Source organism: Microtus oregoni, unplaced genomic scaffold (assembly GCF_018167655.1).
Source record: "Microtus oregoni isolate MIOR12 unplaced genomic scaffold, Mior012 000008F_ref0000371, whole genome shotgun sequence".
NCBI lineage: Eukaryota > Metazoa > Chordata > Mammalia > Rodentia > Cricetidae > Microtus > Microtus oregoni.
The window spans coordinates 2,191,370-2,218,452 of record NW_024543067.1 but is presented as its reverse complement, the minus strand read 5'-3'; the positions used below and the strand labels follow the sequence as shown (position 1 = coordinate 2,218,452).

At 39.4% G+C, this 27,083-nt stretch overlaps 1 protein-coding gene and 1 long non-coding RNA gene across 3 annotated transcripts in view; one reads left to right on the top strand and one right to left on the bottom strand.

Annotated features, from left to right (window-relative positions):
• Smc2 (structural maintenance of chromosomes 2) overlaps positions 1 to 17,082 on the bottom strand; it is a 43,533-nt gene extending 26,451 nt beyond the window's left edge. Inside the window, exons 1-14 of one of the 2 annotated variants that reach the window (XM_041657452.1) lie at positions 16,924 to 17,082; positions 15,974 to 16,199; positions 15,230 to 15,379; positions 12,288 to 12,410; positions 11,410 to 11,448; positions 10,225 to 10,335; positions 10,017 to 10,061; positions 8,796 to 9,029; positions 8,479 to 8,628; positions 4,432 to 4,665; positions 3,233 to 3,392; positions 2,151 to 2,268; positions 1,200 to 1,338; positions 473 to 592 (exon numbers count right to left, since the gene is read on the bottom strand). In XM_041657452.1, coding sequence (XP_041513386.1) covers positions 473 to 592; positions 1,200 to 1,338; positions 2,151 to 2,268; positions 3,233 to 3,392; positions 4,432 to 4,665; positions 8,479 to 8,628; positions 8,796 to 9,029; positions 10,017 to 10,061; positions 10,225 to 10,335; positions 11,410 to 11,448; positions 12,288 to 12,410; positions 15,230 to 15,379; positions 15,974 to 16,141 — 1,791 coding nt within the window. In that variant the 5' untranslated portion in view covers positions 16,142 to 16,199; positions 16,924 to 17,082. The remainder of the gene's footprint in view (positions 1 to 472; positions 593 to 1,199; positions 1,339 to 2,150; positions 2,269 to 3,232; positions 3,393 to 4,431; positions 4,666 to 8,478; positions 8,629 to 8,795; positions 9,030 to 10,016; positions 10,062 to 10,224; positions 10,336 to 11,409; positions 11,449 to 12,287; positions 12,411 to 15,229; positions 15,380 to 15,973; positions 16,200 to 16,923) is intronic. The other variant, XM_041657453.1, reaches the window with a different exon arrangement.
• Positions 17,083 to 17,437: 355 nt separating this feature from the next.
• LOC121451447 lies at positions 17,438 to 25,956 on the top strand. Its single transcript, XR_005974726.1, has 3 exons — positions 17,438 to 17,466; positions 24,134 to 24,410; positions 25,872 to 25,956. It is a non-coding gene; the product is annotated as an uncharacterized LOC121451447 (long non-coding RNA).
• The last annotated feature ends 1,127 nt before the right edge of the window (positions 25,957 to 27,083 follow it).

Below are 27,083 nucleotides of genomic sequence, written 5' to 3'. Positions count from 1 at the left end.
TTAGGAACTGGCTGTTCTTCCAGAGGATAGTTCAGCTCTCAGCACCCACATCACAAGTTTGTAACCCCAGCTCCAGGGATCCAGCATCTTCTTCTGGCCTCCAAGAGCATGGGCTTATGATATACAGTCATACACATACGTAAGTAAAGCAAATAACAATAAAAAAGATTTTCTTTTTTGCTCCTGAGACATGGCTATTCTGGAACTTACTCCGTAGACAAGACTGGCCTTGAACTTGTTGGGATTAAAGGTGTGTGCCACCACTGCCCAGCATAAAATCTTTTAAAAACAAAAATGCATGGTAAATTTAAAATGTATTTCCTTGTACGTGTCTACTTTCTTACTAGCAGAAACACTACAATAGGGCTACCTTGTCAGTTGACTGGAATTCTACGTGAGTATGTCCCTTACAACTAGTGTTTCCGAAAATTAAAAGAAAACAAACATTTAATTAAGATTCAATGAGACTTACAAGGTTCTGAGCGACCTTCAGAGTTTCAGGAGCAATACATCGGGCTGAAATTTTATTCAGAGGAATGATTGTGTATCGACGCTTCAACTCCCCCTTTTCTAGTAGCTTCTTACCAGTAACCTAAAACACGCATTTGAAATTTGAAGAAAAATTACTAATGATGATTAAAAATAGTAAAATGGAATGTATAAAAGCTTAGAAATACATCATCAAATATATCTGTGGTATGTTTATCTCAAAGAAGTAGATTTTTAAAGTACATAAAATAGATTATAATACAGCTTGTTTGGGAGGTATTTTTGCTAAGTGATTCAAGTCAGAAAAAAATATTACACAATGTTATGTATATAGAGTCCTAAAAGGAAAAACTGCTATAGAGAACTGATGGTGAGAAGTGGGGAGGAAGGGGAGGAAACGCACGACAGCAGTTAAAGGCGCACATATTTGTGATGTAACAGAAAAAGTTAAATGAGTGTAGAGATAAAATGATGCCTTCTTCTGGATTCTGCGGGTACCTACATATGTGGTACTGTGCAGACACATAACAAACACAAATTAAAGCTAAAAAGTAAAATGTAGTAAGACAACAATCATTAACTGATTAATTCCATTATATAAAGATTAAATGCCTTAAAAAGTAAAAAAAAAGCATCAAATTTTTGTAGTAGTATAGGAATTTTCAGGCTAAATATTAATCTTACATTTTCTTTAATTAAAATTAACTTACCTCTGTGTCTACTACTACATTGTAGAGTCGCTCACCAGCCACCAATTCCAAAGCTGTGGCTGCAGAATTATCTTTTACATTTATCAGAGAAGCTACAAGTCCTTTCACACAATTCCGATTCCAGTTCTTCTCAGGATCCCTAAAAATAAAGGTTACCAAAAATTAATCTCAGGTAAATATTGTAGTGCCTTAGTTAAGACCCCTAAACAAATTAGTATAGTTTTATGAAAACCAAAATTTAAAAATGTCAGCCTTATGGAAAAAAAAACATTTATTTTTTAATCTATAATTATGGGCATTCACGTGTCTGTGTGTGGGGTAAATGCATGTGAGTGTATTTTCTTGTGGAGGACAGAAGAGGGGTTTGGGTCGCCAAGAGTTGGAGATCAGCCCCACCAATGCCATGTGGGGGATGGAACTGAACTTGGGCCCAGTGAAAAAGCAGTGTGTTCCTATAGCTATAAGCTACCTCTCAAGTCCCTTCCAGCAAATTTTCAACACAATGCAAACCACTTTCGGGCCCAAGCTCTCTATTACTTGATTTGATTAAGAGTGGCACAGCAAAGGCTGGAGCTGAGGGGCTGGTTCCCTCACATGCCTGACACTCACTATTGCCATTGAAAAAAGAAAAATAAATGTCATAAAAATCCCATGCAGTCAAAGAAATGGGAGGATGCAACAGTAACGGCAGAATAACTGAAGGCAGTTTGAGCAGAGGAGATGGAATCACCCATTTGGTTAAGATGAGTGACACCAGTCGGTGTTAAGTTTACAAGAAGCCCCCTCCCCACCCAACAGTCGACACCCTTCAATGAATATTTAAGAAAAAAATACTAAATAAAGAAATGTTACTTAAAAATCTTGTGAAAAATTTCCAGATTGCCTTCCAGTGTAAGTACCAATGTGTGTTGATTATTTACCATTTCAAAATGTATGGTTTAAATCTCTTACTTGTATGCAAATCGAAGGTTTGGAAATCTGGCCAAGAGAGCTTCGTAATTTCCTTTCAGATTATTGATATCGCGAGAGAGCTGCCTGTGCTTTTCCAGAAGCCTCTCCTCTTTGTTTTCTGAGGAGTAATCAGAAGGAGCTTGAAAACAGGTCTGAAACACATTACCACCTAAGGCAAGACAGGCCTCAGCCTCTCTTTCTGAAGTACTTACTCCAAGAACAAAATGCAAATTCTAGTTAACACCAAATAAACGGCAGGTAGGCTTACTATTAAATTCCTATCAAGTACCAATGGACATGTTTCCAACATCAGAATCATATGATTTTCAACCCAAGAAACAACATAGGAACTAAATGCCTACTGAAGTGTGTAGGCCCATATTTTTATGTGATGTAGCAGCCAGGCTCTAAAGCCATAGGCCCCACCTGAGGTGGTCACTGTACCCTGCCAGACAGGCTGTTGCTAACCTAACAAAAGGTCAGGTTGTTGTTGCTCCCTTCTTAGTAATTTGGAGAATGCCTGATAGTGATGGTAATTCAAACCTATGTGACAGCTAGCATACACAGCAGACAGGTAGTTGTGGATGTGACCGAAAGCCATTCACCTGGTTACCTAGGAAACAGAATGCTAATGTATTTTCCCCCTTGATGAAGTTTTGGTATAAAGCTGTTTGGAGAATAAATGAGAGGAATTCTTCAGGATGTGAACTCAGGACTTCATGAGGGACCACTGAGAATCTCCCTCCCAATAAAGACGTGTGAGTTGTGTCTTCACTTCTCCACCTCCACACCAGTCCAGACAGAGTTTATGTTGGGGTCTGGACTGAGAGACTTAATTTAGGGTCCAGGCTGCCACTGGACCCGGACAAAGTGAAAAATAGATAAAGGCCAGTTTTAAACTTTCAAGTGATCAAGCAAGAAATTATCAAAAATTTACCTATTTTAGATAATTTTGACTGTATTTGTGAATACTTCCCTAATGTCTATGAATAAGTTTTTTAAAAGTTGCTTATTTCCTTTGTTAGTTTCTATGCATAAAAACCCCTCCTGCTGAGTTGACCTTAAATACTCTAAAGACAAACCTTCATAATTTAGTTTCTTCATTTCAGTTTCAAGTTTTTCCTTAGCTTTTCTTACAGCTTCAAAAGCTTCTTGGTCTTTCTTGTAGCCACTATCCATCTTCTTAACTTCTGCTTGCTTATTCTTTAGCTCTTGCTGGGCATGCTTCAACTTCATCTGTGCCTGTGATAGAAGCAGTGACAGACTATGAGGCAGACAGTGCTAGCAACTCAACAGCTAGAGTCAGACTGATCTGAAGACAAGGGGACATCAGAACGGAAGACAGAGCTGTGGGGTCTCCTGAGATAACATTCAAAAAGTTACATTTCTCTGCATTCTTGTCTTAAAGATATTAAATATAAATGAGTAATTTAGTACAAAAGTCTGTTTTTGATATGCACAATGTATGACATTATTAATAAAGTTGAGAAATTTTATGAGAGAGGAACTCGCAGCAGCTACTTAAAAACACACCCAAAAGCTGCCTGCACTATTTTGTTCTTTCTTTTCAGTTCTAACCTCATCTGCATATCTTTGTGGCTCCTGGCTACCAACAGGAAAGACGATACACAGAAGGGAGGGCTGCTCAGAGTTTGAATGCCAACAGTCTGATACTCAGTGGTGACTACTGTTGGCTCTCTGGATTTACACACATAAACCCTGCTTCTTAAAGTCATACTTTTATTCTCAGGGGGCTATAACCAAATATATACTCAAGCTATAAAACTAAATATTCTCAGGCTCTATAACTGAATGGTGACAGATTAGTTTTTACCATTTCCTTCAGAGTTAGTTTATTAAAAACTAATTTAAAACTTTTATAGTACTGAGTTCTTAGATACTTTATGCCTGTCATTTCTAAATGAAAAACACAAATACTTGTAAATATGTTTTTAACTGATTAATATTAATTAATAAAACATACAAATGTTTCCAAGTAAATATTTTAAAGGTGGTTCTTTCATTTAATAAAAAAGTATTCATGCATAATTCCAAGCACTGCTACAAACAGCAAAGCATTTACTGAATTACAGCTCTTAATGATCAAGGGATGTCAAAATTTAACAATGATCGCATTTAGATTTTCCATATAAGAGATTACAGATGTACATTAAAAAAAAAAATCCTTGACATTCAACTACTTATTTTCAAGATATTGTAGCAACCCAGAGCATAATGTGAAAAGTCCCCACCGCATGCGAATGTCTTTGTCTTTGTGTACCTGCTTGGCCTCCGTCTGGGCTTTACTTATATCGTTTTTACAGGTTATCATCTGACCGGCCAGAGTAGCTTCTGCTCCATCTTCATTGCTGGACAAACCAGCAGAAACTGCATTGAAGTGCTGCTGTGCCGCGGCCAAAGCTTCAGCATCTTTATGACTTGCTTCCTGAAGGCTGTGCAGTCCATCTGTTATCTTCTTAACTTCTTTTTCCTTTGCAGCTAATGTTTTAGAGTCCTTTAGAAAGAATGTCAGAGTGAAAAGATATTTTAGAAAAAAAAAAATCCAACCTACTTTGTTATTAAAGTTCATAGTATTTTGAGGGAGAATAATAAAAAAAAAGTAATTTAACTATCATTACTTTAAATTCTCACTTTGTAACTGACTGCTTTGGGTATGTGACACCTACATAGCACAAAATTTTCTTTCCATATGGGACAGTAAAATCCCAGACAAAACGGGATAATGTTACTACAGAGGCCGGGCGGTGGTGGCACACGCCTTTAATTCCAGCCCTTGGGAGGCAGAGGCAGGTGGATCTCTGTGAGTTCGAGGCCAGGCTGCTCTACAAGAGCTAGTTCCATGACAGGAACCAAAAGCTACGGAGAAACCCTGTCTCAAAAAATCCAAAAAAAAAAAAAACAAAAACAAAAGAAAACCCAAAACAACAACAACAACAACAAAAACAAAACAACAAAAAAAGAAATCACTTGAGCTAAAAATCAGTTCTGAAATCTATAAAAATTAAACAATAGCCACCCCCATCAAGCTTAAAAGTTTTAGGATTAAGAATAGATATACAAAAATATTTTATAAAGTGGCATAAGATTCAAGCATTGAAGAATAAGTACTGCTAATACTTAACACCTTTTAAGTAACATTAATTAGATAGCTCACACTAGACAAGATAACAGCTGAGGGAAAAGAGATCTTAGTTACATAAACATGGCCAGATATTTTGGGCCACTTGATTACTTATGATTCATCTAATATTTACTAGGTGCTTACTATATACTGGATACTGTTCCAAAACTTTGAAGACACAGATTTAACCCTGTGTTTAGGGAGTCGTCTTCTAAGGCAGAAAACATGGTAAAATAAGGTAAGGCTAGGAGATAACAGCCGTAGAAGCTGCTATGTTAAGAACACAGGAAAACCTACACGGCATGACATTTGAGCAGAAGTCTGAATGAAGACTACATCCAGCACCGAATCTGGTGACAGAACTTTGAGTAAATGTGGTTGAAGTAGAAAGAGAGACTATAAAAGGAACCAGTATCATAGCATGAAGCACACAGAAGGCTTCGATAAAATCTGATTTAATCACATATGACCTTGGAATGTTTGATATTAGCCAACTTACATTTAGTTTCTGTAAAGGACAACTAGAGAGCGGCTGGATAAAAAGCAGATCAACCAATTAGCATCAGCCCTAATGGGAGCTAACAGCTAAAATGGACTTTCAGTGATGGACGTGAAAGTGCCATCAACTGTAGGCTTTGGCCTAAATAAGGAGGAGTGTGGTTCTGCCACTTACTGATGTGGAAAAAAATTATGATTTCCAATGTGGATGTGGTTAAGTTAATACACTTTGTTAGTCACTACGGGAAAAATATTAAGTAGCTGAAAAATTGAAAATATAATTAAAAGACAATTCTTCAGACGGCTTTGAACTGACCCAGTCCATTCCCGTTTAGTTGAAGTTCTTAAAAATAACTACAGAATGTGCTGGGAATGTGACGCCCTAAGGCTGTGTTCTAGTTCCTGCCCTCCTTAGGAGCATGATATCCTTTAATGCTCTAACACAGCCTCACACATCCCTCCAGTGTATAAATCCCTGATCAGGATGCTTCCTGAGGTCAAAGGAACATATTCAAACAAGACTCCTTCCACCCATGATCACGTTCCAGGTCACGTGGGAAAAGTCCCACAATATCACCCAGGCTTCCACATAATTACCACCTATAGGTAAGTAATCAATCTAAATCCCATAACTTGCTGTGTGACTGCCAGTCTGGAAACCAGTGCACAGCGAATGAATATGCTTCACAAAACAGGGTTTATGGACCCAGTGAATGGCTATAGAATTCGCTGGTAATGTAACAACCTGAATTAAGAAGGGAATGGTGGAATTCCGGTCCTCCTCCAGCAACTGGCTGTCCTTTAGCTAGTGTACCTCAAATAATCTTGGGATATAAAACCCTGGGCAGGCAGCTTTCTGAGGTCTGGTGACTATGGCTATGGTGCAGATGAGATTCCACCTCCCCTGGGGAAACTTATATGAACTTGAGAAATCAGCTCACAAATTCTAGAATGTGGTTGACTTTCTTTAAGTAAAGTAATAAATCTGAGCCTGCTTCACAAATTCTTTTGTGTCTGTGTACTTTGTTTTACTAGATGTTTCAAACAGCTGATAACCAGACAACCAGTACAGAATCATACTGTTTCAGAGTTCATGGAAGGAGTTAAGCCCAGCTTGCATTTGAAAGCATGAAAGTATTGGCTGTATTTAAAGCTACAGGAACAAAAGAACTCTCCTAAGAAACAATAGAAGATGGCTATGCACTAGCCTGGGGCATGCTAACATTTACAGATCAAGAATAAAGGATACAGAAAAGGAGACCAAAAAAAAAAAAAAAGTAACAATCAGTAACTGTGTTCAAGATAAAAAAAAACATGCAAAAATAAGAGGGAAATGAGCCAAAATCAAGGCAGAGGACCACACACATTTAAGCCTTAATAAACCTGATTAAAAAAAAAAAACAGAAAGAAATTCAAAAATGGATTTCTGTAGCTGGGTGTGGGTGTCATAAACAGAACTGTTATACTAACCCTGCTTTGATATTTCATTTAAAATTTTCTTATTGCTTATATGTATAATTAGATTTATATATAACACTATCTGACAAAGTCAGTACGAAGAACAGTTTGATTGGACTTTAAACAATGATGTCTACTTTTAGTCATCCAATGGGATCATCCTTCAAACACTCATGTGTCTATCACATACATCACCTATTGATACAGATACTCAACTTCTTATGAGTGACCTATTCTTTACCAGCCCTTGCTGGTAATTTTACCCTCATTTCCATCCTGTTCTCACCTTCTTCCACCCCGCTTTTTTCCTTCCTTCTTGTCTTTTTTAGACAGAGTCTGATACTGAAGCCAAAACTGATCTCAAATTTGTATCTCAGCCTCCTGAGTGCTGGGATTAGAAGTTTGGGCTACTATATTCAACAACTGGATTTGTACCACCAGTGTCCATTTTATGAATTATTCTGTATATTTTATTAATTATTCCATGTCAAATCAAGCCCCTTTCCAAATTCTCCTATGTATCTGGTCAGTTAGCACCTCCATCCTCTTCTTTTCAAGGAAACGTGTCTTTAGAATAGTTTTTATTCACTGGGCGTGATGTATCACATCCCAGGAATAATGAGGTCAGTCTTCAGAACACAGGGGTTTTCAGAAGAGCCTGGAGTACAAAGAGCCTTACAAACAAATAAATAAAACGAGGGAGGAGTCGCCAGGAATGCAGCTCAGTTGGTAGATATACCTTAGAGTGAGTGAGGCCCACATCCTGAGCATGACAGTGTACTCCCGTACTCCTGCATTACATGACAGTGTACTCCCGTACTCCTGGATTACAAACATAGGATGCTTTGAGTAGTGCTAAAAAGCCACGTCCTGGCCTCAAAAGAGGAAAACATTCAGACTCATTCTCATAGTTTTCTGCTGTCATTCTACACATGCGACCACACTCTGTCAGGACCTCACTTGGCCTTCAGACACTCACTGGCACAAATTCCCTTACACCTATTCTTCTCCCCTCTTTATTTATATTTACCACATCACTTATCACTGTATAACAAACTTTATATTTTACTTATCATTTTCCCAACTGGACCCAAAAGCAGTGATTTTTTTTAAAATAACTTCCCCCCATTTTGTATTTCTGACTCACACAACTACACTTAAGTGGGAGCAGACACTAAATATGAACAGAACGGCCAAATGAGCATCACTGGAAACATTTTATTTGCTTACCTCAAGCATGTTTTTTTCTAGCTCTTTGCGTTTGGTTTCTTCACTGTTCAGGTTTTTCTTCTTGAGGTCAAATGCACTTTGAGTCTTAGTATTGACTCGCTGGGCCTCTGCGAAGGCATCCTCCAAAGAGCGGAGTACGCCTCCGGTTTCCTACAATCAAATGCACACCACTCACATCACTTATGTGGCTCAGGATACAGTTTTTTTTTCTACAAGCTTTATCACTTTTTAAGATTAACATATCAATGTGGAGAACACTGCCCAGTGAATCCTCATTATGGTAAAGTTTTCCAGATGTTTATCTAATTTGTCCTGACCTTATCTTTTCTTTTCTCCAACTCTTCTATTTCACAATTGAGAGCCTTTATTTTCTTTTCGTTCTCAGACAGCACTTCTTGAAGTTTTAATATTTTATTCTGCATTTCCTTTAGCTCCTCAGCTGAGCGTTCCTTGGTATCTTCAGCCAGCAAAAACTGATAAGCAATATATAAACGACTCAGGTGCTCTATTTCTCGCATTACTTTTTGGTACTCCAAGTAGGAAGATCTTTCCTGAAAGAAAAGTCATAGTAAATAATAATTGAAAATTCATACTTCTAAGCCAAATTTAGGGAGAATCTTGCTACAGCAAACTTGGATCAAATTTCTTTTTATAAAATCTGATAGATTTTTGTCTTTACTGATGTCACTTTAACCTCAGACCTTTGGCTTCTAAGACAGCATTATCCCATCTCTAAAGAATCCTATGTGGCCATTTTTCTCTTTTGTAAGTTACGATCAAGCAGTTGGGATTACCACAGAAAAGCGTCTTCAAGGTTTATCAGCTACGGGTAGAAGTCTATAAAGCAGGTCTACCCACGGGGACACACTGGGACGTGCACTTGGCAGTCGTGTCACTGCGGAACTTTCACGTCCTACAACTTGCTTGCACATGTGTGAAGCTGGTTCACATAAGGACCCACTGAGCAACAGAGCAGCTGAACATAAGCGGCAGATAGAGAACAGCTCACAGCAGCTTCACTGCCTCTCCCTGCTACCAGATTTAGAAAGAATGTGTCCAAAGAGGGGTCCAAAGGCAAGATTTAACTTTCCAATCTATTGTTCGCTACTAATAAAGGGAGTGCCTTAGGATCAAAGTTTTTCAGTTTTTCTAAATCATCTATACTATAAGGAATTAAGCAATAATGAATTAAATGAGCACTTAGTAAGTCTTAAGTGGGTACATCTTTAGAAACAATGTGCTTTTTCCACTTATTACTGAAAAAACAATTCTTTTTCAACTTATTACTGAAACCACCAAGTTTTATGATCCCTGGGGCTGTAAATGCTATATCTAAGATTATGAAGACTAGTCTCTAATACTATTTTGACTTAGTAGATAGAAAATATATATCCACTGCAAGTAGAAGGCCGAATTATTGAGTAAAAATTTTATCCTACAGAAAAATTCCCAAGAAATGGTAGATACTTCATCAGTATAACTTAGGATCTGATTCTGAGAACCACCTAACTACACCCTATAAAACATATAGCATATACCTCTTTTAATTTTTGAATAGTTGGAGTAATCTCTTCTTCCAATATCTGGAAAACAAAAGCAGACAATATTTTCAGTAGGTCAAGTAAAAACACCTAATTGTTCTGTTTTTCAAGACTTGGTACATGAAAGACTACAGAAAACAGAAGTGAGAAGAGCAATGTTCTCGCTTTATAGCATAAACTGCAAATTTCACGTCTATTTAATTACCGTTTTTATTTCTTTCAGTTTAGCCTCCTTTTTTTCTATAGTTTTCTGGGCAGCTATCTTTTTGTACTCATACATTCTGGTTCCAGCAGCTTCTTCAATCATTGATAATATCTGGAATACAATTGTATTAAGAATTCAAAGCAATGAATCTCACTGGAATTTAGCATTAACTATACCACTACATTGACCTCAACAGAATTTTACTGAGTAATGTATACCACCCTAAAAAAATTAACCAGATTAAAACATCTATCTGACCCTGACACTTAACTGAGAACTATCCGTAGCTTCACTCTTGTTCCCAAATCAAGCCTTCTGCTACACTAATTTCCCAATGTTTATCACTTCTGAAACTGAAATACTGATAGTTCCTATTTTCCTGATACAAGTGTAAAATGACAATAAAAACAAAGTAGCCCTTTCTTCTATTTTTTAAAGTTTGCTCTTAAACCTATTTTAAGTTGGACTTCAACTATTTTTTCCAAGGCTGAAGCATGGCATACATCCTTAATGATTATGGCACATTCATTAGTGACAAGTTGTAACAAGCAACTTTACTCTTCCACTTCTCTATTCAGAGTGAGGCCAGGGTCTTATGCTGCCACTAACTAGTAACTAAACAAAGCAATGCGAACGCATGCCAGCACCTTTTAGGAAGCTCCTATTCACCTTCAGAACCCATGTCTAGAAGATCACTGCTTTCCTGAACTCGTTATGATTTGTACATGTTCAGCAGGTTTTAAACTAGTAATTCTCACTAAGACATTACCTTAGTGAAAGCAAACCTGACCCTTATTTAGAGTAGTAACATCAATTACAGTCTCAGTTCTTTTCAATAGCAAAAGTAAAAAACTCATTTCAGCGCACCAAGTACTTTCAAGGCAGTTACAAGTCCTTTGCCACACCTCATGTAGTCTAGAAAAGAAGCTAATTTTACATACATTTTTTTCTAGCACTTTTTCCTTAGTAATTCTTCCCAACATAGAACACTAGTTAGCTACACTGCTCTACACAGTCAAGACCTTTGAACTATAGACACAGCGCTAAATGTTAAGCTACTTTACTAATCATTCTCAGACAAGGCTTCCAAAATCTTAATGTAAGAAACTACTTTTAAAATCTGGTTGCCTGGAAAATTGAGTATTTATAATTACTATTTTTATTATTTATAAATAGTATTCTTACCTCTGGTGGTTTCATATTTAATACTTTCGTAATTCTGCCCTGAAAAGAAAACAGCAAATTTAGTTTAACTACAATGAGCTATAAAAAATATCACCTAAGTATGTCATATAATGTTTAAGTGGATCTGTAACTCACTCAGAGTGACATAAATTAAGTTACTAAATGATACAAAGGATAATGATACAAAAAGACATCAGTTTATTCCTGAAATATTAAACTGCTTTAAAGCTAGTCTTTTATAATAAGATAACGATTTCATGGTGTTGATACTGGGCATTTTCCCACAGGGTTTTAAGAGTTGACAGCATCGCCCTTAAGGTGGGCTTTAGGGACATGATAGGATCATGAGCACACTGAACTAATCAATGGTGGAATCCACTGATGCAGGTACCACTGGACTGTTAGAAGGTTAGAAACTACAGGATTTGGAGGTCTCACTTGAGATACTGGGGTTCTAAGGCAAACCTCCCTTTGCTCCTTGGACCCCAGGAGGTAAGTTAGCAGCTTGCCTCTGCCATGTGGTTCCACTGCTATATTTCAGCCTCACCGCAAGCACACAGCAATGGAGATGGTCAACAATGGGCAAGGAACTTTGGAAACCTTGATGAAAAATCTTTCTTTCCCTGACTTTTTTCTGGCAGCTTGGGGGGTTCCATTCTGTAAGCTATGAAAACCTGACACATGACTTTTTTTTTTTAAACTTATCTTGTATTGGCTTTACATATAAAATAACTGCAAAAAAGCATATCACAACAAAAATTCAGAAAATTCAATAAAAATAGACACAGAATATAGATATTTTAAAAACCCACAATTCTCATACGCATCAAATAAAAATTAAAGTAAACCTGTTATAAAAGATACAGAATGACCCCAACCTGCATGATGAGGAAGTGAGGGTTGTTAACGTTCAGGCCCACGGAACAGAAGAGATCCTGGACTCTGGTGTTATTGGCATTCACTCCATTGATTAGATATTTATTTCTGCCACCAATAACCACCTAAAAAAGAAGTATTTAACAACCTTTAAAGATGAAGGAACATTTTGTACCAATATAATAAATTGTAAAATCCATTTTTGCACTATTCTGTATCCTGAGTGAATAGTGGAAGATGTATGTCACAATCAAAAGGACTGCGGAATTGGGTTAGGACAACTCAGGTGCTTTCACTAACTACTGAACTATGCACATCTAATGTTATTTTTCCAATATATATAAAATGTATTTTTCTTTCCTGACCAAGTTCTGAAACTGACCACACTTAGAGGCTAATATATGTTTTCCACTTTTTACTGGGAACAGAAGATACTAAAAGCTAAAGACATGGATTCTGTAATGAATTCTCCACAAAACTCTACAAAGAATTCATTAACATGACTTTTGACAACTTCAAAGAAAAGAGAGTAATGGTACTTCAGCTTGGGTTCATCATGACACTCTAGATCCTGTCTCAAACAGATTTCACCTCAATTCCAAAATTGCCATTAAGGGTATGATCGTTGCATTTAACAAAGTCTGAAAGACTTTAATAGAGACTTGCTTCTCATAATATACACCTCACTGTATTAAGAATCTTCAATACAGACCAGTAATAAATAATGAATACAGTTCGTTTACTTTCTTTACAGGATTATTAGGTTGGGAGGTGTGTCCATAAATAAAAAAAGGATTTTATACAAAAAAAAAATGATATAAGAATACAGTCTCATGACCCAAATAAAGACAGAAAAAATTATGTAGGCTAAATAGGAATGTAGAGACATTTCCCCAAAAGTACCTGTTTATGGCTACTAAAAAACTTAACAAAGAGCTGAATTCTGTCCTGCCCTATGAATAAAGAAAACCAGAAACTTGATTAAAAATAAAGAAAATCTATATTAACAAAATGCTAAAATAGAAAGTGAGAACTAAATGAATTTTAAAAACAAAACTGAAAAGCTGAAAGCATTGATTCTAAGAAAAAAGATTAAGGACTAATGTGAGGGCCTTAATGATTTTAAATACAAAGACAGCAATGGGGCTAATTAATAACACATATAACAAATTCAGAGCAGCTTCAAGTCACGTTGTGGACACTGAGAGAATACCCAAGAAAACCAGTGGAGAGTCTAAGATGAAGAAATGCTAATTCTGTCTGTATCTGTTCTTACTAACCCTTTTTATCGCCACTAAATCTCAGGCCACACGGGTTAAAAAAAACTCTATGGAATTGTATGCAGCTGAGAGGCTGCTACATACTTGGTGTGTTTAGGCTAATGAAGGACCTGGAAAGCAGCTCAAAGCCCTGTAGGATTTTACTAAGAAAATATTTAGACCTGCAGACAACTTAAATATTGAAATATACACAAAGTCAGATTTCATATTTGAACTCTCAAGAGAACCAAGATTAATACATAAAACTAAGTTAGCAAACTCCTGCTGGATTTCAAATTAGTTTTTAATTACCTCTTTACAAATCAGAATAGAAGGCAAGATCTGAAGTAACTGTGGGAGCTCACAGGGAAGATTTAGACATGATAGCTTAAGTTCTAACCACAGCTGAGCTGGGGCTCACGGGATGGAAGACAAGATCTTTCACTCGCTTACAGACAATGTATCTCACAGGGCACTATCAACTATACAGTTCATATTGACAGAAGCACCATTATGCAGTTCAGGCCTCTATAAGATAGTCTAAAGGATTCTAGCCAGTATTCATAAGATTTGCTCATCAACACTTTACTGAGCCGGACTGTCAAGCAACACATTAGACCTGAAATGTTTACACAGTGTTACATAGCAATTTCCTCCAAGAGAGAACATTTTATCTTGGTGAGAAGCTCCTTGAGACACAGGATGTTCTTTCTTAATGGAGGTAAAACATTCCAAACTGCAGGGAAGTGCCTTAAATCTCATGACATAAACAAGTTAACCTTCAGGAAATCCCTAGAAGTGACCAGACTCCTGGCCCACCCTTACGCCCCATCAATCTTGCAGAAGTACTGCTGAGACACTCTCACATAAGACAAGTGACCTGAAGTGCTGACCAGCAGCTGTCTGAGATGCTCACATCAGCTGAGCTCCTAAAAGAGGAACTCTAATGCAGCGCTTCTCAGCTTTCCTGATGCTGTGACCCCCGACCATAAAATTATTCCTGTCACTACTTCATAACTGTGATTTCGCTCCTGTTATGAATCAAATGTAAATATCTATGTTTCCAATGTTTTTAGGTGGTGCCTATGAAAGGGTCACTTGACCCCCAGGTTGAGAATTACTGCTCTATCACGGGGCAGTGTTGTGTAATAGCTTTCTCCAAATGTTACATCCTGCAGGGACCCTTTACATAGGAAAGCAACTCTTGATAGCTTCGGGAACTCCTCAAAACTGACCACTCACTAGGACTCTCACTCATAAGCTATAAGAAATGAGTCCCCCACCCCCTCGGAAGGAAGGAAGCTAAAGTGCAAAGACTCTAAGAGGAGAAAAGTTGCAAAGGTGACTAAGAGCAGACCAACCGCCTGGAAGAGGTTAGACCAATGAGATACCTGGAAAAGACACTCTCCAATCTGCTGAGCTGCCCTCGGGCTGTGCACTGTGCTCCAGGTTCCTAGTTCTGTGAGCTGCCACCCATGTGAGATGAGACACTGTCTCTGTGTCATTTTTACTCCTGTAAGTGGTAATGCCTTATCTCAGATCCTGTGAGTAACTCTAGTTACCAGTTACCATCAAGTTCAACTTTGGTGGTATGCATACTTTGGTCGGCCATTGTTCCGCTATCTGGGGACACTATTTATAGTGTCACACAATATACAGTATCCAAAGGCTTGACAGCTACTCACCTGTCTTGTAACTGTGATTTCATCATGAGCTTCAAATCCTAAAGGACTTTGCTTTTTGTCAGAATTATCAAAAGTGATTGAAACGGAGGCTTTGGTAATTCCAGCCTGCCCATTCTTATAAACTAGATCTTGTAAATTAGAAGCCCGCACCTATAATTAAAGAAGGAAAGTTCACTGACCAAACTTCATATTCTACAACAGCAGCATTAAAATATGTCTTGCTTTGAAAAACCCACCTGTGTAGTGGTAAGTAAAAAAGAGGCGGTCACATCCATCCATCAGCAAGAAAAACAAGGACTACGGACAATAACCTATTATCAGTACCTTCTACATTCTATTCTGAATTGATCTAACTTGAAAAACTCAAGGGAGAGGTATGAACTTTACTAGGCACCCCATCCATTAGTACACCCCAAAAGGCACTGTAAGGCAGAAGAGCAGGTACAGACTCTGAACCGAGACAACACTGAAATAACACTGCTTGGTGGGGGCATTACTCCCAACAGTTTAAGAGGGGGAAACTGAGGCATGGTCTCACAGTTTCTGTTTTTTCATCTAAAGGATAGGGTAATCAAAATCTCTGCTTAAATGGATGCAATGCAATATAAACTAATTTACGTGAAGCACAAGCATGCAAATGAGGTCTACAAAGAGTAAAAAAAAAAACAGGCAAATGTAGTCTCCAAAGAGTGACAAAGTTACCCTTGGACAAATGTTTATGTAATCAGAAAGTTTATACTGTACCTGAGACAGGTTGGAGATGCCTAGGAGAAAGCAGATGGAGTCCAAAATATTGGATTTTCCACTGCCGTTTAAACCAGTGATAGCATTGAAGAGGGGGTCAAAACCATTGACTTCAGTCCTTTGTGCATAGGACTTGAATCCTTCGAGAATGATTGATTTGACATACATTATTCTACACTGTCTTGGGCTCGTAAGCCTCTGTTGGGCAACAAGAGACAAGCGAGGTCTGTGTAAAACAGAAATAACATCACTCAAGTATACGTTAAAAAAAACACACAAAAACAAACCAAATCACAATAAATATCACAGGAATGTAGAGCACCGGAAAAATACACTTGCCAAGCTACTTTTAATTCTAAAAACAGCTTCCTCGAATTTAAAATTATCAAGCAGTTGGCCACCGTTTGAAGCTAAACCATCCAGCCTGGAAGGCACCATCTCTTTATTACTGCTGCCCACTTTCCTAGGCTCGTGTTGACTGTAAACACTGTAGTTAATAAAGACTGTTGGTTATTTCACATTTAATTCTCCTTCTTACAAGCGCGCCTTTCTGGTACTGGAATGGATACCCCTCTTTACCGCTCCTTCCTTTTTCCTCCGTGGCAGTAAAAGATGACACTAAGCACCGTTTATCTGTCTATCCAAGTCACCCTAAATCCCGCTATGCTCTTTGCCTACACACATCCGTGAATCTCTCTCTGAACAAGACTTTCAGGACCCGGGTAGTTAGCGGACCTTAAGGACGAAGTGGATCCGTTCTACAGTCTCTTTTTAAACATTCAGTGGTTTCTCGCGTCCCCGAGTACTTGTTGATCCGCCTTACGGATGAACAAGAGTCAACATCTCTATCTAATCAGCGCTTGAGGTCCCTCCTTGAACCTGACCCTTCCCGCGCCCCGTCTCCCGCCGGCACACCGGCTTGTGGCCGGGCCAAGGGACGCACTACGCACCCGCCACAGAGCCGCCCGGGCCTGGGAAACCAGTGCAGGTCCCTCACAGAGAGAAGGCGGAGAGCGAGACCACCCGACCCGAATCGGGTCGCTACCGGGCGAACGCCAGCATCCCCAGCACAGCGTCCGCCGCAGCCCAACCACCGTGCCGGAACTGTTCCTTTGAATTTCGGCGCGAGGGAAGGACCCCGCCTCCGAGGCGTCTCGCCTCTGTTGGTGCCCAGTATCTGCCTGACGGATGCGCTTCATCTTTCGACCCCAGGAAAAATACGGAAACAACGTGGCGATAGTAAATGGTGTTCTCGGCAGTGGAGGGCAGGGGCTATAATGCTGTGGGCATGGAAAGTGCAAATGAAGACGGGTCGTTCTCACATCCGCGTCAGGCACGCTCTAGGCAGCATCTCTTCCTGGTCTGGGCCTCGCGCGGCTCCAGTCCCGCCCACGTTCTGGCCCTTTCCGGCCAGCGGCTTCTGTCCTCGGGCTCCGCCTCCTCCAGGTTGATTTTCTGGGAGGTTACAGTGTAGAAACCCAGGCTGTCCGGAGGTATCTTCTGCGGCTTCTTTTCTCCGGGTTGCTGAGATTCCTGGAACGTGGAGACAGTAATTAGTCGAATAGGAAGGCTCTGGCTTTGGGGACACAAATCTCACGTTTCCAGAGGCGATTCTTTGCCTGCAATAACGGGAAGTTGGGTAGCAGGTGCTGGGCAGATGACTGTACGATTCCTTATGCCATGAAGCTGTTTAATGATAAGCAATGGCTGACCTACCGGTTCAGGAAAGTTTGCTGAAGCTTCTTAGGAAAGTTGATATTTACAGAATTCTATGTACTGGATAGCAGCGTTCCAAAGGCTGTCAAAAATTCCTCCACAAACATAGAAGCCTAGTGTTCTCGTTTGTTTTCGCTTCGTTTTGTACGGTTAAATACTTTGAATCACTAGGCTAAACGACTTATAAGTGAAAACACAGATTTTGTTCCCAGGCAGCCTAACGACAGAGCATGTGCCCCTAAAGCATTATCTACAATTGCTAATTTTACAGTGCTGGTAATAGATGACCCAGTCAGCAGTGTGTAGTGTTTTTAACAACAGCAGGGTTTTAGGGTTAATTATACCTGAGCATCGATGCTAATTTGAGAAGGGCCTGGCTTTGTTATTTTTATTGAAAACATGTTTTCATACCGTATATTATGACTCGTTTTCTCCTTCCCCAGCTCCTCCCAGACCTTCACCCAAATCCACACCCTTTCTTTTCTCCCTCAGTAGAATACAAATAGGATCTTAAAATAATAATGCTGATAGTGATGATAATAAAATGGTGAAAACAAACCAGAATAGGATAAAATAATCAGGAAAAAGAGAACCATACATACGTGGAGACACATTCACACACACACACACACACACACACACACACACACACACACACACACCCGAGAGAGAGAGAGAGAGAGAGAGAGAGAGAGAGAGAGAAGCAGAAACCATAATATATAAAGAAAGGTCTGTAAGGTTAAAATAATTGTTCCAACAAACAGTGTGAAACAGACCCCTTTAATAATGCCACTGCATTTGTTTTGTGTTGGTCATTTACATGGGGTCTGCCCTACTGTGTGGCTTGTATACCCAGTGAGACTTCACTGAAGAAACGATGTCCTTTGCAGATAGCTGTGATAGCTTCTGGGTTAGGAATGGGGGATTGTTTCTTCTGTACCTCTCAACCCTGGGACCCCATCTGGCGTAGACCTTTGCAAGCCCTGTGCATGCTGCCCTAGTCTCTGGGAGTTCATAAGTGCACAAGTCCCGTTCCGTCTCTTTTCCTAGGTGTCTTCCCTCCTCACTGGCTCGGAGGATCTTTCTGCTTTTTCTTCTGCAGAGGTCCCTGAGCCCTGAGGAGAGGGATTTGATGGAGACATTCCGTTTGGGACTGAGTCTTCCGAGGTCTCTGCTGTGCACATTGTCCAGTTGTGAGTCTGTATTTGTTCCCAGCTGCGTGAGGATGCTTCTCTGATGATGGCTGAGCAATATGCTCATCCATGAGTATGAGCTTTGTTGTTGCTACATTCCTTTAGCAGAATAGTAATATTAGAGTTTCCTCTAGATCCATTTTTTATCTAGTCTAAGGTTCTTGGCCACGCAGGCAATGTCAGGAATGGATTCCCTCTCATGGAGTGGGCTTTAGTTCCAATCTGATAGTGGTTGGTTATTCCCACAACTCTTCTACTACTACTGTACCAGCTAGCTTCGAGGCAAATTTTGTAGCTGCGTTGGTGTTTACCTTTCTGACCTTGTACTGTGCAGAGTGTCTTCCTACACCACGAATACTATTCAGCAGGGCCGACGGCTCTAGGTAGGCATCAGTTGGACTTCTCTGTGCTTGCTGAGTTGTGTAGGTGTAGGTTAATATTTGGGCCTTACCATCAGTTTGTAGAGCGCAACCAATGTCCAGTGTGGCTTGGGTATTTTTATAGGGTGCCTTTGGCCAACTTCTCCATTCAGTGCAACCCATTCCCAGCACTAGAGGTTTCATTTGTTGGTGAGAGATGTCTGATTGGTGCTTTGTCTCCCCCATTAGTAGGTGATTTCAATTTAGATATCTTAAATATGTGTATTTATTTTATTCTTTAATCTCAGCACTCAGGAAGCAGAGACAAGAGGATCTTTGTGAATTTGAGGCCAGCCTGGTCTACAGAGCAAGTGTTCCAGGACAGGCTCCAAAGCTACAGAGAGACCCTGTCTCAAAAAAAAAAAAAAAAAAAAAAAAAAAAGGAGGAGGAAGTAGCAGCTTCTAATGTATTTATTGGCTTTCCCAATACCCTCAAATGGTCCTGTGTTTTAACTGTCCTACCCCATGTTCCTCCCTTATGTCCTTTTTCTTGCTTCTTGCTTTGTCCCTGTTTGGTCCCCCTGTTCCAGTGTTCCACCACCCACCTCCATCCATTACTATCTGTTCTATTTTTCTTTCCAGGAGCAATGCTTCCCTCGTGTATTCACTTACTCTATACTTAACCTCTGTGGCTTATATGAATTGTATCTTTGTTGAGAACTTAACAGCTAACATACACATATAAGAGAATACATACCATATTGGTCTTTTTGGTTCAGGGTTACCTCACTTAGGATGATTTTGTTTAGCTCCATCCATTTACCTGCCAAATTCATGATTTCACTTTTTTAAAACAGCTCATTCATACTCCATTGTGTAAAGAAAGGTACCACATTTTTTATCCATTATCAGCTGATGAGCATCTAGGGTGTGTCCCATCCCTGGCTACTATGACTAGAGCAGCAGTGAACACAGGTGAACTGGACTAGTAGTTAGTGCTTACATTTGGCTTATGGATGCCTTGTTTTCTTCATCTGTAGGAGATGAAAGTTTTGTTGGGTACAGTAGTCTGGGCTGGTATTTGTGGTCTCTTAGAGTCTGCATCACATCTGTCCAGACCCTTCCAGCTTTTAGAGTCTCCATTGGGAAGTTTAGTATAATTTTAATAGGTCTGCCTTTGTATGTTTCTTGGTCTTTTTCCATTGAAGCTTTTACTATTTTTTTTTCCTTTGTATTTGGTGTTTTGACTATTATCTTCCTGGGGGACTTTCTTTTCTGGTCCAGTCTGTTTGGTGTTTTGTATACTTCTTATAACTCGAAAGGCTTTTTCTTTATGTTAGGGAAATTTTCTTCTATGATTTTGTTGAAAATATTTTATGTGTCTTGGACTTTGAAAGACCCGGATAAATCCAGACTCCTCTGGCAGGAAGAATAGAGCCAAAAATCTAGCAGGAAGAGAAGAGCCAAAAATCTAAGTTAGCCAGTTCAGTAACTCTGTTTCAGAAACTAGCTGACCATAAAGTTAGATTATGATCTTGAGAAATGGGGAGTTATCCCTTTGTGATTATTACTGGTATCTTCAGAATTTTCCAATGATGCCCTCCCTACCCCCTTTGTCTTGTGGTTTCTTCCCCTAAATACCCCTTCTTCCAGCTACTCAGGGTCTTCTGCTGTTTTGAAACACCATGACCAAAAGCAACTTGGGGAGGAAAAATTTATTTCACTTATATTTCTATATCCTAGTTCATCATCAGAGGCAGTCAGGGCAGGAACTCAAATAGGGCAGGAACCTGGAGACAGGCGCTAATGCAAAGGCAACAGAGTACTGTTTAATGGTATGCTTGTGGCTTGTCCAGCCTGCCTTCTTCTACAGTGGGATTGGTCCTCTCATAGCAATTGTAATCTCAGGCTTACCTCATTAGCTGTCTTAATCCTCACCCTTCCCTCGTATGGGACAAATAAGTTGCGTAGGACCCTGAGAATGATCAACCTAGTGTGGGCAACACTCCCTGGTTGTGATCACTGGCTGTGTGTGTTCTAGAAAAGACAGAGGGGGTCGGGGAGGGCCTTGGACTTCCCACAAGGCAGGGTACCCTGCTCTCTCTTAGGGGGAAGGCAAAAGACTTCCTGACAGCATACAAAGAACAAAGAAAGTAATTTCCTCCTCACATCTCAAAATATCAAGTAACCACACCCTAGATCAACATATCCTTTTGTCTAGGCAAGACATCCCTATAGCCACATTTTACATCAAGCATCTCCTCATATAACCTTGAAGTAGCAAGAATAGGTCTGAACTCTGTGCCCCTTAGTCAAGGTGGAATGAATTTACTTCTATGGGCCTCCACAGGTCATCCCACTTCCTCTGAAAGTAATCAAGATAATTCCCCGTTCGCATCCCTAGAGTTCACCTGTGAGTACATTGTCATCGGTGGTCTTGCCTTGTTAGTGTGGGCCCATATTTCATATAAAATAATTTGTAGGCAGGCTCACTGGCCACTAGGCAGATGCAGCCCTGCCAAACAAGTAAGACAGCGGCCTAACAAAGGCCAGGATGTATTGAAAATCTAGAATCCAGCCACTTCCTTTCAGAATTATGGCTGATGAATGTCTGTTGAGTGGGCAAGCAACTTTATAAACATACACATAAGGATGCCCATTCTTTCCACGCCACAGAGCACCGATTTCTGTAGGCAGAGTCTTCCTGTGCTGGCAGCTGTTCTCGAATAACCACTCAGAGTCTTGGTATTAATTATAAATTCTCAGTCGATAGCTCAGGCTTGTTATTAACCACCTCATACAACTTTAATTAATCCATTTCTGTTCATTCATGTGCTGCCCCAAGGCTCTTGGCATTTACCTCTCCAGCATGTCTTGCTTACTGTATGTCAGCTCCCCCGACTCTGCTGTTCTTCCTGCCAGCATTCTCTCTGTGTCTCACAGAATCTCTTCCTGCCTAGCTATCAGCCAGTCAGCTCTTTTTAACAATGAGACCAAAACAAATTGCAGTGTACAAAGATTGTTCCATAATATGTTCCCTCTTCCTATTTTTCAGATAATAGTTGGCTGGTTTCCTTTCTTCCCATATTTAAATTTCTTAATGATTATCTCCGCACTTCATCAAAAAATGAAGTGTGTGGAAAGTTAGAAGTCTTGTTGATCACTGCTTCCCCTCTTTTTCTCATCCTGACCTTATCTAAATACAAATTTCTGTTTCATTTCCACCCAGCTGTGGGTGGATGACAGACTGGGAGTCCCTACTCTTCTGGTTTTTGCCTTTAAACCTCTACTCTCCTTATCCATAAAGAAGGTGGTTTTGCCCTTAGGACTTTAATGGTCTTCAGAACATCAGTGGATGTCATCAATACATTTTCTTGGAGTCTGAGTTTTCTTTTTTCTTAAATATATGCCTGCCATTTATATGACATAGTACACATATAGTTCAGGTGAGGTGTCAGCTCATCACCTAGTTCTTATATCACTTTTGAATAGTTAATCGTGTCTCTATTCTTTCTGCCACTTTAAGGCATTCTCTTCTAATCCTCCTTGGGCTATTGCTTGGAGGAAAACAAGTTTTTAATGAAAATAAGTAATAATGTACAGACCTAGTATGACCTAGGTACACATAAAAGTCAATACATTCTGATTTGAAGAAGGCAATTTACCTATTTGCCTGCATGTGTAAATCACTTGTTTTGCAACCAGCACACTGTTATAAATGCTGTGAAATTAAATACCTGTTTAGCTAATTCTTATAAGAGTAAAATCTTTTTGAGGCTGAAAGTTAAAATTTTCACACTTTAGGATAAAGAATGAAGTTTGCGTTTTTAAACATTTTTCCCTTGTTGTCCATCTTTGGGAAATTTAAATAACATAATTTTTAGGTTTAGATTGTTTGAGATTATTATTTTTATAGCAAATTTATTGTTTAAACTCTTGACTTATGCTTCACTCAGTCCCATTCACTTTCCCTAAACTACTACATGAAGCACTATTTTATTGTTCTCGTCTCTGTTTTATTGATGAGGGAGTGAAGTCTCTGATCTAGACTTTGAATACAAAGCATTGCCAAGACTAAAAGTCCACCCATTTACACACAAAGTACCTGAAACCTTACATTGTCAGTGAACCCTGACAATGTCTGCCACATACATTTACATCCTAGTGACTATCAGTTCCTATTGATTTAAAGCACAGTTGCTTGCAGTAATATCAGGCTACCCTTGCCGTGGTTATTAGCTTTAACACTTGAAGCTCTTCCCATGTGACTACCAAAGACCTCAAGTCATTGAAGCCCCAACTGGTTTGGTTCACCAGCTGGTCAGGTATTTCCAATCTAGTATGTTTTTATAGTTGGTGCTCAGGCTTCAGACAAGAATATAAAATTGAAATCATTGTAAATACTATAGAATTCTTATTGTAAAAGAAGTGTTCATTAAGGATAAAAACCAGAACAAGTTAATAGACCGCTTTACAAATCTTTAGAGAAACCCAGTTGAATGTAGTCTCTGTAGCAGTGCTGATCACGGGAGAGAAGAGGAGCTATTCCTATTAGTGCTGGTTGGTGGCATCTTTTTACACAAAGATATGTTGTCAACAATTCTGCTTGGAAGACTAATTCGGAGTAATTTTTATTTTGTATATTTTATGAGTTAATGGGATCTAGGAGAATAATAACCTGGTGAGAATTTCTCTGCAAATGGCAATGAAATTAGTCTTATTCATGAAACTCATAAATAAGCTATAATTCAGCATTTTTTATCGAGGGAAACTAAACCAGGGGTCATGCTGTTTAAGAGGCTAAGGGAATTAAACAGAACACTGGGGATCCATAGCAGATTTATGATGAAGATACATTCTAACGGGAAGCTTAATTGTGGTTTAAATTACAGGTCAGGCTGTGCAGTGTGTTTGCTGTTTAGAGGAAGATCTTCGGGGAGATGCAGCCTGCCTGTTTAAAGAGGAAGCAGGAAGCAAATGAGAAAACAGATTGCGGTTGCTGCTTTTCCTTTGAAATTTCAAGCTGCTCTAAGTCAAATCACCCCTGAGTTTCTAATGGTGCCTCTTGTGAAGGTGCCTTGTTTTACTTCATTTTTCCACAACAGTTATTTCGCCTGACAGCAGCAAAAATGATGTTGGCAGCAAGCTAATGTGGTGACCACAGATAAGGTATTCTTAGCCGTTCTAGGACCCTGACGGCCTATCATTTCAGGCTGACTCACGCAAAATGAGCAAGTTCTACAGATGGAAGGGCCTTGGAAGAATTAGAGCCAGTCATTTCCACAAATGGGGAAATTAAGGCTTCTGGTGATTTCCCCAAATTTACTTTTTATCTCAAGTAACTTCAGGTCTAATGAGGCAGTAAAACTTGTGTACAAATAATTTTAATTGTAAGTGTGAAGAAAGCGCTTTCCTAGAAAATAAAGCTTAAACAACCCAAGGTTGACTCTATAGGAAGGGTTTAGGATAGGAAAAGGAAGCATAGCAGCCCAGACTTAATGCCTAGTGTTACCGTCTTCCTGGTAAAGGTGTTCGATAGTTGATACCTTGACCACAGTGCGACCATGGCTAGGGATTAAGACAATGATGGCAGACTAAAAGTCTGAGAAGGAATTGAAATATCTGTCCTGCTTAAGGCACTGAGTAAAGAGTAAGACTAAGCATGCCTTTGCTAAAGCTTTGTGACTAATAGCCAGGAGCAGTTAGTAGAAAAGGATGAAAGAGGAGAATTTAGTGTATGAGACACTGTTTTTATCAGTTGGCAAGATCATCTGGGATGTGTAGGTTTAGTGTTATCTGTGTAGGACCCCAGAAAACACATAAGACATAGAATGTTCTTATTTGTTCCTTAAGTTATTACCTTGCTCCAGTCTGTCTTCTGTTCTGGTTTCTTTCTCATTAACTGAGGAGCCGTCAGCTTTACCATCGAGCCATTCCTCATACAAAACAGACATCTGAAATGGGATTAGGATAGAACACAGGAATGTCCACAAGAAGAAGTTTCCTGGTATGGTTTTCCTAGGTGAGAGGTGAGCTATATCTGTATGAGAGGTATGTTTTCTAGCTGGAGACAGAAATAGCAGTCAGACCTACACATCATGGTAGACAAAAACTGAAGTAGTAGTTTTAATAGAAAATGATGTGGCATTGAATGGCCTGCCCATCATATTATTAGAAATTTATCATGTGGGGGAGATGAAAATGTCTGCTGTGCAGGTATGAGCACCTGAGCTAAGATCTCCAGGACCCATGTAAAAGGTCAGATTCCGTGGTATGTGTTACTCTGGTGCCAGGGGATGGAGTCAAGAGTATCCCAGGGGCTTGTTGACCAGCCAGTCTAGTAGAAACAGCAAGGTCTAAGTTGACTGAGAGACATATTCTCAGAATATAATTTACAGGGCGATAGACAATATTACTCAGTGTTAATCTTTGTCACTGCCATGTGTACACATGTAACCATAAATACATGTATATACACATTTAAAAAATTATAAAATAGAAAAAGAATTTTATATTACTTATGCAATAGAAGCTGTGGTATAGCATTTAGAAACCCTGCTGGGAAGGGTTCCTTCAAGTTGAACATGTATCAGCTACTGACACCTGACTACTGAATCTCTGCCTTCACAGAGAGATGCTGTCCAGCTGGGACTTTCCCCTGCTCCTCTGTGGTGATCTGTATCCGAGACTATTTGATGTCGGCATGGAAAAGCCCTGCTTCTCCCACTGCAATATTCAAGCATCCTATGAATAGCCCCTATCCCCATCAGGTGAGGCCTTCGTTCTGACTGCATCACAGGTCAAATTCTCCTGCTGACTAATTGTATCTTCTTCACAGGGGCACAAACGTTTTGGACAGCTTTCCCTAAAAAACTTTCTGAATAAAATTTTCTTATCAAGTCTTTACCCCGAGGAAATTATCAAAGACAGCTCCATATGTAATTTGGGAGACAATTTTAACATAATTCAATGTAAGTTTGGAAAGCCTGAGGAGTGCATATGATTCATACATTAGAAGCGTTATATGGTCTCTATGGTAACAATTTGGCATCCCAACTTCTGTGTTGAATTGCTAAAGCAATTTAGATTCCACTGATAAAGAATTATAATGGAGAGAAATTGTACCTTAGCTGTGATTTGTCTGCTATCAAGCTTTGCCAAACTCATCAATCAATTGTGGTCACCAAGTGTATCAGCAAGGGTATTTCAGGAAGTGCTGCACAGGGCAGGGATGGGGGAGGGATGCAGATGACTACATATTAAGGCCTTAAAGGGTAACGATCATTTGTTTTCTCTTGATGCTACATTTCTGTTTCACGTCATAAGAGGGCAAAGGCCTTTCCAGTTAAACACTAAAGAAGCAGGGCTCATGGATTAGCCACCAAGGATCCTATGCATCTGCCATAGGGAACAGAAATTCTGGGAGGCTTTTGAACCAGAAGTTAAATGCTCCATCCAGTGTGACACACATTACTCAACTTGTAATTCACTCTAACTGTTCATAACATGGAGCTTAAAAATCCAAATCCCATATGTGCCTGGATGGGAGGGGGCTAAAGCTGGAGTTCTGGCAGATTGTTGGAAAACAGAAAATTCTAAAAACTGAAAAATTGAGGTGAAATTAGGGCAAGCAGGTAGGTGAATTAGATAAGTAAACAGGAGGTTAGTAATAAATAACCACGGATGTTTTCATATCAATTGAATCATATTTGTATTTTTGAACTTGTACTATAAATTTGTATTATGTACTTTTTATTTACAAAATGCTATACTTTCAGAATATGACTTTGAAGAATCCCTACACTGTTTAAAGATATTTACATCTAGTTGGAGATATGCTTA